This window comes from Ips typographus, linkage group LG4, assembly GCF_016097725.1.
Source record: "Ips typographus isolate SLU linkage group LG4, UJ_Ityp_2.0, whole genome shotgun sequence".
Taxonomy (NCBI): domain Eukaryota; kingdom Metazoa; phylum Arthropoda; class Insecta; order Coleoptera; family Curculionidae; genus Ips; species Ips typographus.
The window spans coordinates 6,628,616-6,645,321 of NC_138425.1; the positions used below are offsets into that span (position 1 = coordinate 6,628,616).

Below are 16,706 nucleotides of genomic sequence, written 5' to 3' on the forward strand. Positions count from 1 at the left end.
CCGCCTCCCCCTTGTTTCTGTCCCCCTCTTTGATTGCTATTGCTCCTTCCTGCTATGTTTACATTTTTTTTATTCATTGATAATAAACGACTGGTGATTTGTTTACAATCCTGACAACGTCATTATTGTGATATTCTGTCTTTAATATTTTGAGCTGGAACGTTTCTTAAAGTGCTTTTAACATGGAGATTTCTGAAGACGTAGATGTAGTATACTCATCATCACCTGAGCTGTGAGCAGTTGCAGAGGTGGCGGCACAGTCTCTTCTATATAAAGTAAGCCCAGATATAACAAAACGCATATTGACATTCACCCGGGTGGTAAGTGACACTTACCCGGGTAGAAAGTGATTGCTTTCCACCCGGGTGGGAAGTAAAAGCAGGTAATTTTCATCTTTCCACCTGGTTTACACATAAGGAATAACGTTATTACATACCTGGTTGAAAATAAATAAAATTCCATACTTTGGCGAGTAAAATGTTGTTGTTTTCTGTTTCCAACTTTATATTCTTATTTTTCTTTCTTTTTTTCTCAAAAAATAAACAATGCTTTGTTGAGCACATCTTTGCCTTCTTCTTTATTGTTTTTCCCCAATTTCACGTACCTATCAGAACTCCGTCATAAAGCATCATCATCACGTAAACCTACTCAACTAAGACTACATGCGGAAAGGTAATGACTTGAAACAACCAGAAAGTTTAACATAGTGTGGAGTTTTATTTTTAGACTATAATAATCTGCATCAAACAGGCAACCGTGAGAAATCCCAAAGGCAAACGGACCAAATCCGGACTAATTTTGCGAATTTAGCTTAGGAGATTTAGCCCTCATAAGTAAATAAGTTAAGTGATTCACGTACGCTGGTGGAACAATTCGCATTGTTTCGAGCCGAAATTAGATTTGCAGCTGCGCCGGGAAGCATAATTTGCCGCACGGTTCATAAATTTCGTTTTGCAATTAGGGCGAATCCACGTGGTCGACCGGGATTAACTCTCTAGTGTTTTTTTAGGCTTTTTACGGCACGGTTAGAATGCAATAGGTTTCAATTGACCTGGAGAATATTGCTGCTTCTTGCATGTTAAACCAACGTTTCCAATTTAGATTCTCTCTTTTTGTGAGCAACAATTTCACTAATGAAACCTCTATCCTGCTAGTTTATTATAAAGTTAATTTAACTCGATACATGTATAAACAAATATCCACGTTAACAATTTGCAGCAGTCGTAATTAGTATTGCTAGTTATTACATCATTAAAATTTTAATATCCCTGTACAAACAACTTCATTATTAAATTCGTCAAAAAACTTAGCGGAATTTGCGAATCGAAACCAAAAAACAGTTGCTTTATTCAATGTTTCGTTCTGGGAAAGTAGGGCACATGTTCCCCGTCAAATTAGTTTGGGATAAATTTTCGATCATCCTCAAAATCCCATCAGGAACGCTGTTGCGAACGCTGTCTAACTTTGGCGGTTCCTCAAGATAAACACATCATCTTCCCGTTAAGCTCTGTTGCCTTTATATTTCGGCTTAAGCCCCGGCTAACCGTCAGGTGTGTTTACTTTGGAAGTAAACCCCTCTAGGAAAAAAGGGTCAGGACCTTTAAATACACTTTTACCACCCTCCGTACATATTGAAAATATTTGTGTCCGGCGATTTTATGATTAATAATAGTACATTTCAATCGGAAATGTGAAAACCTTTCGAAGATAAATATTTGAACACGTAATATTGAGTTTACCTAAACCAACATGAACGACACTTTTAAGTCCTAAAGTGACAGAAAGCATTGGATTAAAATCAAAATTTGTTTACAAATATCTAGGTTTAGTTGAAAACTTCTTCACCCTTGTTGTGTATTGAGCTATTACAGAAAAGTTAAAATAATGAAACTTCTTGATTGCACTATCTATCTAAAACTTAAAGCTGGTAACATAGGAAGGCATTAAATCGAGCCTTTATCTGGGAAACAACCCTTTCGCCGCACAATTGCGGTAACGTACGGTTTCTTCAACACATTCGCCCCGCGTCCATAAATTCGGGACACAATCTTGGACCGGCACCGTGGGGGCCCAATAAATAAAGGACGATAATGCCTCGGCACTTATGCACCCCGTTTCAGCAATAAAATGGCGGTGCATCGCTTCTCCAGAACGACTACTCCATGTATAAGTGTGTATGTGGCTGGAGCAGAACTACTGACACGATAATATACTCGGCCAAACTTGGTCCAAGTAATTCAAGCTCTCAGACGACGACACAGAATGACTCTCTCGTATATCTTATGGCGACGTTACCAAAGAGAGAGAGAGCTCCTAATTAATGTCAAAACTTTGTTCGTTTCGGTTTCAGGTCATTTTGAATGACTTAATTTAAGTAACGCGTCACCGAGAGAGGTTGGACCGTATTAACCAGAAAGAGTTTCCAGGTAAAACTTTCAGATTAATATCTTTAGAATAAATTGAAAAACAAGAAGATGATTGCTATTTTATAATCATCACCAAAGTATGTTTTGCAAAATAAACAATGAGGAAAGCCATCTTAATTGGAGACATAGCATGAGTATAATCTTAAATTGATTTCCTTTGACACGTATCAGAAAGCGATTACTTCATATATGTTTGCCAGTGCAAAACGTGTTTAATTAACCTGTCCTTAGTCATTCTGTAAACAATTATTCACGTGCTGTTTGATTTTGAAGCTTTATTACTGCAATGTACACATTGACTTTTTTCTGTACTAAATAATAACCAACTCTTAAAAAAATATTTTGTCTTGGCACAATTTCGATATTAACTATTAGCATATCGTTCATCAAATAGAAAAAACCTTTCCGGCATAAACTTTACGTATAAAAGCAGACATAATTACTTTAAGAGCTTTCCAAGGGGGTCCTAATAACCAAAAGTGACGTCCCTTTCATTAGCGATGTTAATGGCGCCCTTATAGACTTGTTTATACGCCTTCAATTAAAGACAACAAGCAACACACACCATCCATTTGGGAGAGGAAATTCCATTACGCAAACTTCTCCCAAAAAGCGACTTTTTGCTATTATCTTCCCCTTTTGTCTTTTTGGTACCCTTTAAGAAACGAGGATGACAATGCAACAGCAGGTAACAATTACTGCAAAGGGACTTGCAGTTAAATTAAACTTTCTCCCCCCTTGTGTTCGTGGGTTGAATTATCGGAAACTTATTCTCGGGAAGGAGAGAGAGAGAACTAACTGTACGGTCGAATTTAATATCTGGGCTTGGTGCTTTGTGTTCAAACGAACAAAGTTGGCCGTACCTGGGTTTAAATGATCAATACAAGTTCCAGTTTGCAATTTCAAAGTGATTAGACGTCAGCTAAATGGGTAATGGCAAAAGGGCGTGCGTGACGGCCGTACCAAATCCGAACTTTGTTCAACAATTTCTGATTGAGAGTAATGCGGAAATACGATTTTGTATCGAGAGTTTTGAGCTGTTGCGATGTTAAACCATATGGTTTTGTTGAAATATGGACATAGTGATAAGACTGATAAGATAACTTTCACAAACAACGAAATATTGGTCCTATAATAAGAGAAATTTAATAAAACTGTAACTCCTTTAATTAATAATGCAAAACTAAGCAAACTTTTTGAACCGAGTATATATTGTACACCTCAAGTGCATTTTTAATTCTGAAATCTAATTAACGAGACTATAATTAAAAGTATCTCAACCTTCAATGCAGGCACTTGTTTACTTTATTTTTTAGGTTAGTGAGATTATCTCCGAAATATCGTAATAACCAAGTACAATATTAGGCCTGATAATACCACGTATAACCCTAATTAAACACTTTTATCTTGTTTAATGTAAGCCCACATATGAAAGCCTATTTTGAGGAGTTGGTTCGCAACATGTTACATACAGTATTGTGTATTCAAAAATTGGTTTGTTTAATTATTTATTTAACGGTATAAATTCATGTTAGCAATAGTCTAAAACATGTTGAATGTTGCTTGAATACTGATTTAAAGGCATCCGAGTTGTTAATCATAAGACTCGGTTTTTATGCTTTGCTATTTAAGCAGTCAGAATAACATACTATTATTCAACGAGCATGTATTGATTGCAATTACCCACGAAAATGTAAGTTGTTAATAATGTTAAAGTTGTAAATAATGTAAATAATGGTGATATCAATGATTCATTACTCTCGTCCAAGTAATGGGTGATGTTATCTATTCATAACTAGTGAATAATAAGCATATTATCAGTCGTAGAACATTTTTTTTTCTGCAAACGGATTCAAAATTCAACTTTTTATCATAACTAGCTATTAAATCACTCTTAATGATATTCGCTTATTTAAACATGTAAACAAACAAACATCAATGTCACATCTACTAGTTGTGCAAATTTAATAGAACTGTAATTTTATTATTTTTTTTTAATATAAGACGTCGAAATTTAATAAAACATTGTATAAAACACGTCATTTAAACCTGGTATTCACTCTACTCACTAAAAATGGTTTAAGTTACTCGTTGTATAATTAACTATTATCCGTTAATAGCAAACTATTCACGTCGACCACACTCAGTTATAAAATGTAGATTTATTTAAAATATCTGATTTGAATTCTATGATAAAAGTGTTAGTCAAAAAGTTCGGTGAGTTTAAGTAGACAATTTTGCACTCTAAATACTCTTAAACTGATTGAAATGCTAATGCATTTGAAACTCCACAAGTTATAAGTAGTAAAAAAAATTCAAAATTAACAAATTGGTAGAAAAAATTGTTTTAGGGAACTACTCCGAAAAACCATTTACGTTCAAAATCATTAAATAAAAAATTTCGCTTTGTTGTATCAAGAAGAAACTAAAAATAAAAAAATTGTATTTTCTAGATTTATTTTTTGCTTTTCGTCAATGGCTTGCTAAATTACCAGGAACTTCTCTATAAATATTTTTCTTGTTACCCATTTTTTTCTTACGTTGTCCTCTCACAGAATCACAAAAGCGAATGTAATAAATAATACATTTTTAGAACAAGTTTATACGTTATACAGGGTGGTCCAGTTTTAAATGTCAATAATTCACCAATCGGTAACCCATCAAAAAATAAATTAACATGCATTATGTCATTTTTCTGAAGAACGCTTCATAAGGAAGACACAGACCTCCAAAGTTCAGTTTAAAAATTCGTTTTTTTTGCTTCTACTGTCAGATCGTTGAACCAATTTTGATCAAATTTGGAACAAGTAATTATGAAGAATGAGTACGCGTTATGTGATGTGAATGACATTCTTCAAAGTTGTTTAGACGCGTCGATATAGGAGGATAGTCTTTATTTTTTACGCTCACTGATGGATATTATTCAAAATTGGCAAAAATGTCTACTTGGGTTATTGTATTTTTTACTTTAAAATGGTTCAAAAGGATGCAAATCTGGGGATCTGTGAGGTTTACGAGTTAATTTTTGACACTGAAAATAAACAAAAAACAGGATTTTTGGACTAATGTTTACTGGCGTTCAATTTTTTAGCCTATAGGTAGTGTAAAACTGATCATTCAATTCAAACTTTTTTTTTATACAATCAAACACTGGTAAGTCCGAATTTTCGAACTAATTTAATTCTAAAAATTAGTGTTCAAGACTAATATCGTAGCATTTAATGCCAAAATTGTTTAATTTCATCAATGAAAAGTCTGAAACTTAACTTTTACTATAAAAAATAGTTTAAAATTCGATTTTTCAATCTTAAAGCACAGTGAAGCGTCTAGAAGTCAATTTAATACTGACAAAGCGTGAAATGGCATGTTTAAGCCTATGGAAAATGTAAAAATAGTTTTTTAAGTGTGTTATATCAAAAACTTTGTGAAGGTAAAACCCCCTTAAACTCGATTTTCCAAGCTGAAAGCAGTTTTAAAGCCCTAAAAATAGTCCAGAGTTTTAACAAAATTAAAAGCAAATTAAAAAAACTTGAAAAGTTATTGTTCAAGTCAATTTACATGAAATAATGTCAATATCCTGCATTTAAGACTATTTTCAAAACTAAAATATTGAAATGTATTTTCAAATCATGAAAACTTAGTTGAAATGCAAATTTTAAGTTGTTGATGTCACTTTTTATTGGTTCAGAGTTACTTTTTGGTGTCCAAGTCAATTTTCAATGTTAAAATGTGTGAATTTTTAGTCAAAAATTATAGATAAAGTAGTTTTTCATGGCTACAAGTCAATTTTCAACTTATCTGAAAATTATAACGACTGACTACAAAGACTACAGAAGTCAATTGTCAAGGCTAAAGTCTTTCAATTTATCTGAAAACTGGTTACAAAGACAATTTTTAAGCCTCTCAATTCAATTTTCAACCGATTTTTTAAACTGAACTTTTATGGACTGTATTTTCCTTGAGAAGCATTTTTCAGGAAAATGACATAATGTATGTTAACTTATTTTTTGATGGGATATCGAATTGTGAATTATTGACATTTAAAACTGGACCACCCTGTATATTAGACCTGAAGCCTCATTATCCTCACCAAACCGAACGCTTCTAGAGTGATATTCAAAAGTCGTCAAAACTTCGTAAAAGATCTTAAGTATTCCCGTCAAGTCGCTATTCGCCGCAAAATTAAATCAAAACTCAAGAGTGTCTTAAGTTATTCCGACCGCCTGAATATGCAATGTCAACAGATTTAAATAAGCCCCGAATAAAATGTTGAAATCCTCCCCTAAAACTGCGACTACGCAAATTTCATAAACAACATGCATATGCAAGGGTTTGGGTAAAAGAGAGGGCTCGAGGTCCGAAATTCGGTAGTCATTAGGAAGCTATTAGGCAAATAGGGTCGAGTAAGTTAGGTAAATATGCCGTAGCATAGAAAATGGGGAAGTATAATTCAACTTTTATCTGGCGCAAACGGTGCACGAGCCTGATTTTGCTGATTGGACTCCCTAGCAAATTTAATGCCAACTTGGCCGCGTAATCCGCCGTAAAATCGCTGATCCTGCTGAACGTTCACCCTCTTCCACCCTTTATTTAGTTATCCATCCTATTGTTAAAGTTAGTGAGGCAGTACGGCCCATATGCACATAAATTCTGAGTAATAACAGACAAAAAAATACTATATAATAATCGATTGGAGACGTCCTGTGTCCTCAACGTCTCGACATTGTCTCCGGATATTGGTTCAGCCGATAAAAGAATTATTGTTAAATTGCGGTCATAATTTAATTTTGAACGAGGCTAACACTAAAAAAGAAATATGATAGACAATCGGGTGTAGTTCATTTTTATTGGGCCATAAAATAGAGCAGTATCGATGACCGCGAGTGGTGACTTAAAACATCGTTAAATTTAATGGACAAAGACTGAATAGTAGTAACTTTAGCTCACTTTGGCTTGAATCCTACAAAATATTGGTATTTATTGACTAGAGCGACTGTCGTAATCGAGCAAAAACTTAAATCGATACTTACAGGTAAAAGGTCTTGGGAAGTTAATGAACATACCTGAAACAAAAAAAAAAGTCCAATTAAGCAATTTTTCTTCAGCGCACCCCTCTTTCATATCCAATAAAACTGGAACGGTAATGGGCGAGTTTGCAGTTCGCACACCCCCATTACACTTTTCCAAGCCATAACTCGTCCCGAGGCCGCATTTGAATTTGACAGGACAAATTGAGTGGCGATTTAGAACACGTTGAGCGCTATTTGTCCGCCACACATTCGACGGCAGTTTATGAAAAAAATTAATTAAAAATATCACCGACTTTGATGATTTGAAGGGGGGTTTGCGGTATCCGCGACTCGGACACGCATATTCGCTACTGTTCAGTTCAGTTGAGTGACGTGTAATCGAAACTTAATTGGCTTGTCCAAAATATGGTTGCCGGATTTCTATTTGATTGATGGATTTTTCATTCATATGCGTCAGTCACTAGCGCTAATTGCAACTTCAATAATTTGCAAAAAGTGTAAAATGGATAATCAACTTTATTTTGTTTCTACTCCAATATGGATACTGGTCCTAACACTGTGAGATATGAAATAGACCAATGATAGGCGATTTTCAGCTAATGTAAACATGATGTCACAGAATAACTATTCCTAATTTTCAGAAATCATAGAGTGCACTCAAATAAACATATTTTCTTTATTAATGAACTAGTATCCGAAAAGTTTCCGGTCCCACGATAAATTAGAAATCTTTAAAATTACAACATGAAAAAGTAGTTATTTACTAAAGTCTAACAATTAAGTTAAGGAACAGTTTATTCTTATTAACCCTAAAAACTGTTCGAAGTTACCACAATCATTTAACATGTTAAATGACAGTAAGGAAAAATTTATGAAACACGTAAAATGACAATTTTCATAATAGTTGTCGTTTTCAAAGGTTGCAGTGATTTAACTTTATTTAATTTGAACTAAAGAATTTTAATCTTTAAATATAATTTTATATTTTGTTTTTCAAGATTTGAAGTTTATCTTGACATCGAGAAATTTCTGCGCACTCTATCATTTCTGAAAACTAATAATACAGAAACTGTGCTTTTGCCTGTGGAAGGAAGATAAGTACAATTTTCACTGTAAATATTTCAGAAACCGTTCACTTTTAGTATATCAGTAGGTTATTATGCAGGTATTAACAATCAGAATAGAATAACACTAAAATATACAGGGTGGCCTATTTAAAATAATAGAAACTTCTGGCTTTAAACGCAATGACTACACTTACAGTGCTTTTGCCTGTGGAAGGAAGATAAGTACACTTTTAACTCTTAATATCTCAGAAACGTACACACTTTTAGTAACAGCACACAATAGGTCACTATGCAGGTCTTGACAAGCCAAATAGAATAACACTAAAATATACAGGTGGTTAAATTTAAAATAATGGAATTTTCTGACTTGTTAGTTAGTGGAAATCACAAGTTACGTTTACTACACAGCTTTACAATTTTGATTATTGCAAACTTCACAGATCACAAATTAATAAAATTACAGTTAATTCATTTTCTTGCGACATCGAAATTTCAGCACATAAAACGCCTTCGTCCGGAGGTAAATTGAGAGACGGGACGATAATTTCCGGCAGATTTAGTCAACAAAATTCGAGCAAATCGAATATAAGAGATTCTAGAAACTGGCTGGTGAAAGACGCTTTGAGCTGCGTCAAAATATTCGTGCTTTATTATAATTTTTTTTTCCTCGAAACTCCAGAAAAAAAGTGTTTTACAGCGGTGGGATTTTCAAATACTTGTAAAAACAATAAGTAAGCAAACTGGCTCTCCCTTAGCATCATTTAAATTTACAAAGAACGGTATAACTTTTGCTCAAAGCCGGGTAAGCTCGCTTAATTTATTTCAAATCTGCTGCCTGTTGTGAATAAGTTAAGGCAGACTCCTCTCCCCTCATACGTTCGCCAAAATTTACAACGTCGTAAGGCCACTGGAAATTTCACAACCGTGTTAAAAATACCTTTCCAGATTTTTTATACGGTGACGTTATTAAATTTATATAGGCCGTCACTAAAAATATCCGACAATCAACCGCATGATCGAGAACGCTTATTAAAAAAAAATAACGTCGCTGTCCATCCCGTGCTCTATAATATGTCCATCAGCAACCGTCCACGTTTCCATTATTCCCGGACTGTACATGGAAACGATAAGTCACGTTTCCGTGTTTGCTTTGGTCGTTAGCTACGCATCAGCATGGCAAAGCCGAGACCAAGTCTTGGGTTCTTCCAAATGGAAAATCCATACCGTAAATATAACATACAAGGCACGTTCATGGAGATTCCGTTAACAAATTAAAGAGGACGAGACGAACGCTTCTTGACACCGCTAAAATGTCGAACCTGAATAATTTGCCGAACGAAATAATGCGCCGATCTAAATATACGGTGTGTTTTGGCAAAGCGTGGCTAAATACTTGATGGGGCAAAATGTTGGGCTCTTCGCCAGCCAGTCTTATAAATCGGTGATTAGCCGTGTAATAACTTTTCAAAGAGTGATCTATTACAGGTGCATTTTGAATAATACATCAAAATATTTGGATTAAAAAAAACTAGCATAATGGGATAAAGTCGATAAATCACCCTTGCTTAGTATTGATATAAAAATAAGGAAAGTTGCTTAATAGTTATACGAAAAGTCTGATTTTGTGTAACAAAAGAATGAGTTACATAATAAGACATTTTCGAAACGTGTTTCATATATGTTTTATCTATAATTTTTACTAAAAATCGTGATCATTTACTATTTTTTCTAGTACGATAAGCCACAACCAAATGTCCTGTATATGTTTCTACTGACACACTTAAAATAAAGAGTAATAAAATAAACTTTCCTCACCAGCTGCATAAAGTTTCATTTTACACAACTGCTTACGGAAAATAGAATGATTTTGACAATGAAATGATTCACTGTAATCAGTTTCAAAACTAGAAAACCAATTATTTAATTTCCAAAAAACCGAAAATAGTATGGAATGAAACAGAAGAATCAGGGAGTCGGTATACCCAATATACTTGTAAATTGTTAATGTTTCTACGTTTTATATTGTCACGAAATACTCATACTCAATTAATCGTAATCCTAATTTACGTTACAAGTCAGGGAAATAGGTTATTAAAGTACTAGTTTATAGATGTTTGGAATTTCTAGACGAGTACTTTAATTGCATTTCACAGAAGAGTAACGTAAAACGTTTTATTTTATACTGTAATTGGTAATAGTTGTTTAATTCTTAGTTTTTTTTGTGATTTCACACACTCCTGTAAACTCCAACTGTTAAACTGCTAACAAAATTATATTACTTTGCCGGACTGAAACCGACTACGTAATAGAGTATATAACGATACAGTATGAAATAAAAAAAATTAAGGGACAAAACGTGAAATTCTCAAATTTGAGTTTATTTTCTTCTGACAACTAAGAAGACATTAACAAATAGTATAGTTGAGTTACTAGCTATGGGTTATTAATTTGTTTTATATTTCGATGTCCACTGGAAAATTTCCAAATAAATTCAAAGTTGCTTGTTTAATTAGCCTTGCTAGTCGGCAATTTGCCAGCGCAATTTAAGAAGAAATTCAGAATGACAAGCTTATAAACCCCTAACACTGTTATTACAAATAACAAATTGAAAATGAACTAAATAAATTCAGTTAGTTTAATCAATAGTCACTCTTCATTAGAAAAAAAGAAGAAAGAATGAGTTGTAAGTGATTGAGCTGGCCAATTGCTCAGATATTTGGAAAAATGATTGATAAATGGATGTCAAAAGCTATATTTTAAAGAAGAATTTAAATCTATCAAGGACAGAGCAGAAGGGGGGAAGAATGTGTTGAAAACTGAACTTAATAATAATAGGCACGTTAAGCCTAACCATAAAGCCTACCAACAGTAAAACAAAAATTTAACAAATAAAGTAACCGATATCATTTCATTTCCAAATGAAATTCTAGTTACATGATGGCAAAATCTAACCATTGTAACGAAATGGAAGGTAGACATGATTAGGGTGTAATATAATCAAATTCTTTTTTATGTTTACCATTATACTTTCATAAGTAAATTAGGTAAACTCATGTATAGAACACATTTGAAACATTCTCAACTCAACTCGTAGAGAAATCTGTTTGTTATGTAAAATCAATATTTCTTAACTGCGTTCCGTAAATATCTACCTACTTTGATCAAAATCGTCCACTGAATTAGTTCGTGTCCACCTAATGCTTCTGATAAAATGGCAGAATAATTAAAAACATACTCGAAACATAAAATGTAGGAATTCGTCCAGAAAAATATATGCAAATCCGGAACAATAAAACGGCTAACGCTATTATGAAAACAAACGCCACACCGTAACACCAACACGCCCCAAAGAATTTACATATACTACCTAGAAATTCGTTGAATGGCTAACAGGTTAGTGGTTACTTTTAGTTGAGGTCGGGCATTGAAATCGACAAAAATTATGCATTTTGCCGAATATTTTTAGAACGCGGGCACGTAAGTAAATAAAATCGAAATCATAATATTGTGATTGCAAGTAAGATCATTTTTTTCAGCTGACCTGTTCTAAAAATAAAACTTTCTCATTATCTTTGTGATGTTGGTTCATATTTTAGGAACCGAAGATAAAAAACCAGTTTGAAAGAATGTGACTTGTTCTTTGTCCACCTCCAAAATAGAGCAACATGTATGTTACAAGATGGAGACCATTTTTATGTCAGTAATCTGAAATATAATTGAAAATCTGGAAAAGTTGTAAACTGATTTAGAGGCAATTTTGGAAATCGACTTTAGTTAATGCTAATCTTAATTGCGGTTATACAAAATCGACGCAATCTTATCACCGACGCTTTATCACGACCATAAAGATAAATCGCTAAACGCCTAATTTAGGTTTATAGGTAATACTATATTTTTGGTCTCATTTATCGACCTATATATTTGCTGTAATATCATTCATCTGATTGCTAATAAAAACATAGAAATTTCAACTGTTTACATTTAAAAGTTGTACATGTAAAGTGTGTTACATAAAGGAAAAATTAGTAATACCACAACAATAAATAAAGTGAATCAAAATTACCTCGTAGAGCTTCCAGGATTGTTCTGTTTCTGATATGGATGCACTCGGTTCGCATTCGTATCCAGGACACTAGTCTGCGGACTACCCTGGGCACTGGACGCAACTGGAGACAATTTACCGGCCAACGTGTCCAACGAGTGCAACATACTCGAACAGGTCACAAAACGCAACTGAATCCGTTGTTTGTCACCTGCGTCTAGTACACTGATAACAGAAGCCCGATTAGATTGAAGTCTTCACCTGTTATCAGCGATAAGACAGGTAACACATGATGCGAGAGTATGTGTGTCTCTTTTTATTTTAGACAATTCCGAGGCGATCTACTGATTTGGCGTGGTTGAGATGTGAATCACGGTTTTTGGTGAGCGATGATGGTGTTGGTATTCTAGAATAAGAACTTTTGTCAGATAAAATCAAAAAACAACTAATTTAAAAATTAATTGCTTTTTGCTAGTTTATAATTTTTTATGATAGTGAGAATGATGTCGATACATATTTTTGCAGTCAGCAAATATGGAGCCACAATTGTTGGATTAGTTATTCTAACCAATCATGTAAATGGGTTTTACTACTCTTTTTCTTGTCAGTAATAAAAATATTTCTAAAAAGTATAGTCTGGCACTTGTAGGGATATAATATGCCTGGAAAAATAAGTATAAAAAAAATTCTCTGCCTCCTAGACTAGGTTTCCTTATTATTCATAAACCGTTGTAGATAGATATAGATCATGATACATGAAACATATTTGAAATCGATAGAAGCATTCAAAAATATAATAATATACAGGGTGTTCCATTTAAAATAAGCAAGTTGGTACCTGCTTCTTGTATAACTGGGGGCGTCATGTTACCAAATTTTCAAATCAGTTTTTCTTATATTTATCGATGTCTTTCATCGTAGGACACCCTGTATTTTATATTATCAGATATCATTCTACAGTTTGTAACAGTACTTGATATAAAAGAGATCATAAGTTGGCTAGAATTATTGAAATTAACCTCACATTTTTGACTTTTGAAACAGTTAACAATAAGAATATGTTTAGGGTCTTACATCCGTCAACTGACTCCTTCAATTGTGTCTAAAAATACTTAATTTTTTGCAGTTAACTACCAATAAAGGAGGAAAAAGTTATCAATGCATGATTCACTGAGACTTTCGCATGGAATTATTACTGTTCCTGATTTTGTCGGCCTTTCTGTTGTTATTAATGTAAATGAATACGGTTATTTAATATTGCTTCATGATGATTAAAGCAGAATCCAACTTAAATCACCTGTTTCCTAGTAAAAACCGTGAATCAAATCCCAAACCAGACGTAAAAACGGCTGAAACACTTCCACTTTGACATGACGTACGATTGCACAATTTTCCCGACTTCTGGTTAACTACCACACCATCCGGAGACAAAAAGCACCCAAGCTAAATACGTATTCCCCGACAAATACAAAAAAATTCTAATTCTACTGCGCCGAGATCCTGGATTTAATCAAAGCCTGCAAAACACAACGAGCGGGTTAATCCAAAAGTGTCTATCCCACTCTCGATAAAGATTTAAAGCGGACATCGGAATGTACGAGGGAGAATCGCGGACGATTCTCCAGGACACGTACAGTCCGGCAAGCGGGGCCAAACACACGACACCGGACGATCAATCAGGCCAATGACAAACTGAAAAACGCCCATCCACCTGTTTTTTTAATTAACACTCCATTTTTGATGTGATTGCTTGCAGGACACAAATATCTCAAGAACGATGGCGTTGTCAGATTGTATTGGCTGCGGACGGCACACTAGACATTGCAACAAGTAGAGTAGATATAAATGGTTAAAAAGTAAAGCTTCAATGTTTGAGTTTTGTTCTTGCAGTTAACACTGTATTATGATAGGATTAGACTATTTAATAATAAAGATTGATTTTTCCATTATACAAAAATAGATATTAACTAACAACATTAAATGAAAACGAATATGTAATAGAATACATTAGAGCTGGTGGCGGTTTGGGGAAAACACAATATTTAATGATATTGTGACCCTGTTATTATTAAATGCATAGGTTGTTTGTGCCATTAGAATTAAATTTTGAAATAATACTCTATATTTCATTAAAACTGTCAGTATCGTGGTTGTAAATATTTCCTGCCAAATATCATTGGATTACGTTATAAACAATATGGTGACAATTTTGTATTTTAGAATAAGTAATTTTTTTGAATGGAACATCGTTTCTTTGTTTAAGTTGGTAGTAAATTTAACAAAACACGATCACAGCTTTAAGCGACTGCGGGTCAGTCCGACAGTGAAAATCTGTAAGCCGTGCAGTATCAAATTATCCTCGGGAAAGCCGGCTGTCCGAGGGAAAAACCAACTAACCGTGGCCATATCAGAAAATCAGCTTTGAAATGAGAAAGCCGATTATGGCCGGAGTCTATATTTTATATCCTCCGTTGGACTCGGTCGAGGCGACGCTTCCTTAAAAACGGAATTGTCGAGAAAATTGGGGAAATTTTCGAATAAAATACCTGCACAGAGCGGTTAGTCGAGGCCCGGAATCCTCGATGGACTGCGGATTTTCGAGTGTTTCCCGTAGGCATCGACGAGGAATTTAAACAATGGAACCCGGAGAACCGGAAAACTTTAACTTCGATTGACGTGGGTAAACGTCGAATCGACTGCTCCGGTGGATTTCCAGGCTTTTGGATATCGTGCTTCTGAATTATTGTTATTAAGTGGATCAAAGCCGGAGCCCTCTGAAGGGGTTGAATCCAGACCCCACTTTGGCTTGGTTGAGGTTTATGTTAATTTTCGGGATGATTCAATTTCGTTACGAAACTAAACTCGGTTAACACTTGCTTAGGAATATTTGATGGCTTTATTAGCGGTTAAGTTTCTTGATAGCTGCAAAACAGTGTTGCAGCAACAACTTAATGATAAAATACTGGATTATAATTATAATAGAAAATAAGCTGACAAGGAAGAGTACCGTTATATGTATCGGGGGTATTTAAGCTCGTTTGCCTTTAACAAATCATGTAAAAAATAGCACAATCATAAATTTAAACTAGTTAAAAAAAAACTAGTAATAAGAAATAACTTGAAAGAGACAAGGAAGAATAAAATCATTTAATAATAATTTAAGAAAAAACTGCAAAAAGATCATCGAATCGAAAAGAGGGTATTGTCAATAGTGTTAAATAATGTTTTAAGAACATTGATTCAAAAATTGCCTAATTTGTAAATTTTGCAACCTATTTTAAAAAAAAAATTTCGGTTAACAAAAAAAACAGGAATTAAGGTGACAAATCTCACCAACTACTAAGTCAACCTAATTAATTAATAATTTGGTCGTTCCATCAGTTTGTATTTATGTCTACTATATTTTATAGCTTGTAAACCTGGAAATTTATTGTCTGGAAACCTTGAAGATATTTTGACATTAAAATATTTGAACTATTTTTGTTTAGTTTCCAACAAAACAATTTATCAGACAAGACATTATTAAGATATTTTTGCAAAAATAATTTTCTGGAAACTAGGACCGTGATGCCCGAAGGAGAAAAAAAATGGTAAAGTACACATTCCTAAACTCGAGGCACCCTAAAAGATATTACGCGGCAAATTCAAATACAATTTTGGAATATTAACTGCGAGAACAAAAGCTTTTGAAGTGTGCTTGAAAACGAGTACAAAGGCTGCAGACAAAGCTTGAATTTTAGGTTCGAGACTGTTCAATGTTGATGGTGAGCTCAATCTTAAAATTACTATTGTTAGTTGCCGAGCGTTTAGTAAAAGCCAAACGCAGCTGTTAGGAAATATCATCGCACAGTGCGAAAAACTAATTGCAGCTGTGTCTACAGACCAGTTAATTATTAGTTTCGAGGTTTTGAGAAATTGTCCGTAGGATGCATTTTGACGCGAGAGAATTTGGCAGTATGCAAAATCGTGTTTACAAACAGTTTGCGGTACCTGTAACCCGCACCATCAAACTTCCTGCTTCTTAAGGCACTAAACTGAAGAAATGCTCACTTCATTCATAATACTGTTAAGAACCTAAAATTCAAGCAATTGCCGTTTAATGAAATCAACCCTTATTAAGTGGCAAAATAGAGCGCACATG

General features: G+C 34.1%; 1 protein-coding gene across 6 annotated transcripts in view; it reads right to left on the reverse strand.

Moving 5' to 3' along the window:
- LOC145728506 (CUGBP Elav-like family member 1) overlaps nt 1-16,706 on the reverse strand; it is a 117,676-nt gene that overhangs the window by 78,706 nt on the left and 22,264 nt on the right. For 3 of the 6 annotated variants that reach the window (XR_014178098.1, XM_081978791.1, XM_081978789.1), the window contains exons 2-3: nt 13,863-14,082; nt 12,587-12,971 (exon numbers count right to left, since the gene is read on the reverse strand). The exons of 1 other annotated variant lie outside the window; for it this stretch is intronic. Coding sequence is in view for 4 of the 5 variants with exons in the window: in XM_081978791.1 (XP_081834917.1) it covers nt 12,587-12,732 (146 nt within the window). In the remaining variant the exon portion in view is untranslated. The remainder of the gene's footprint in view (nt 1-12,586; nt 12,972-13,862; nt 14,083-16,706) is intronic. 2 more of the 6 variants (XM_081978793.1, XM_081978792.1) reach the window with 2 other exon arrangements.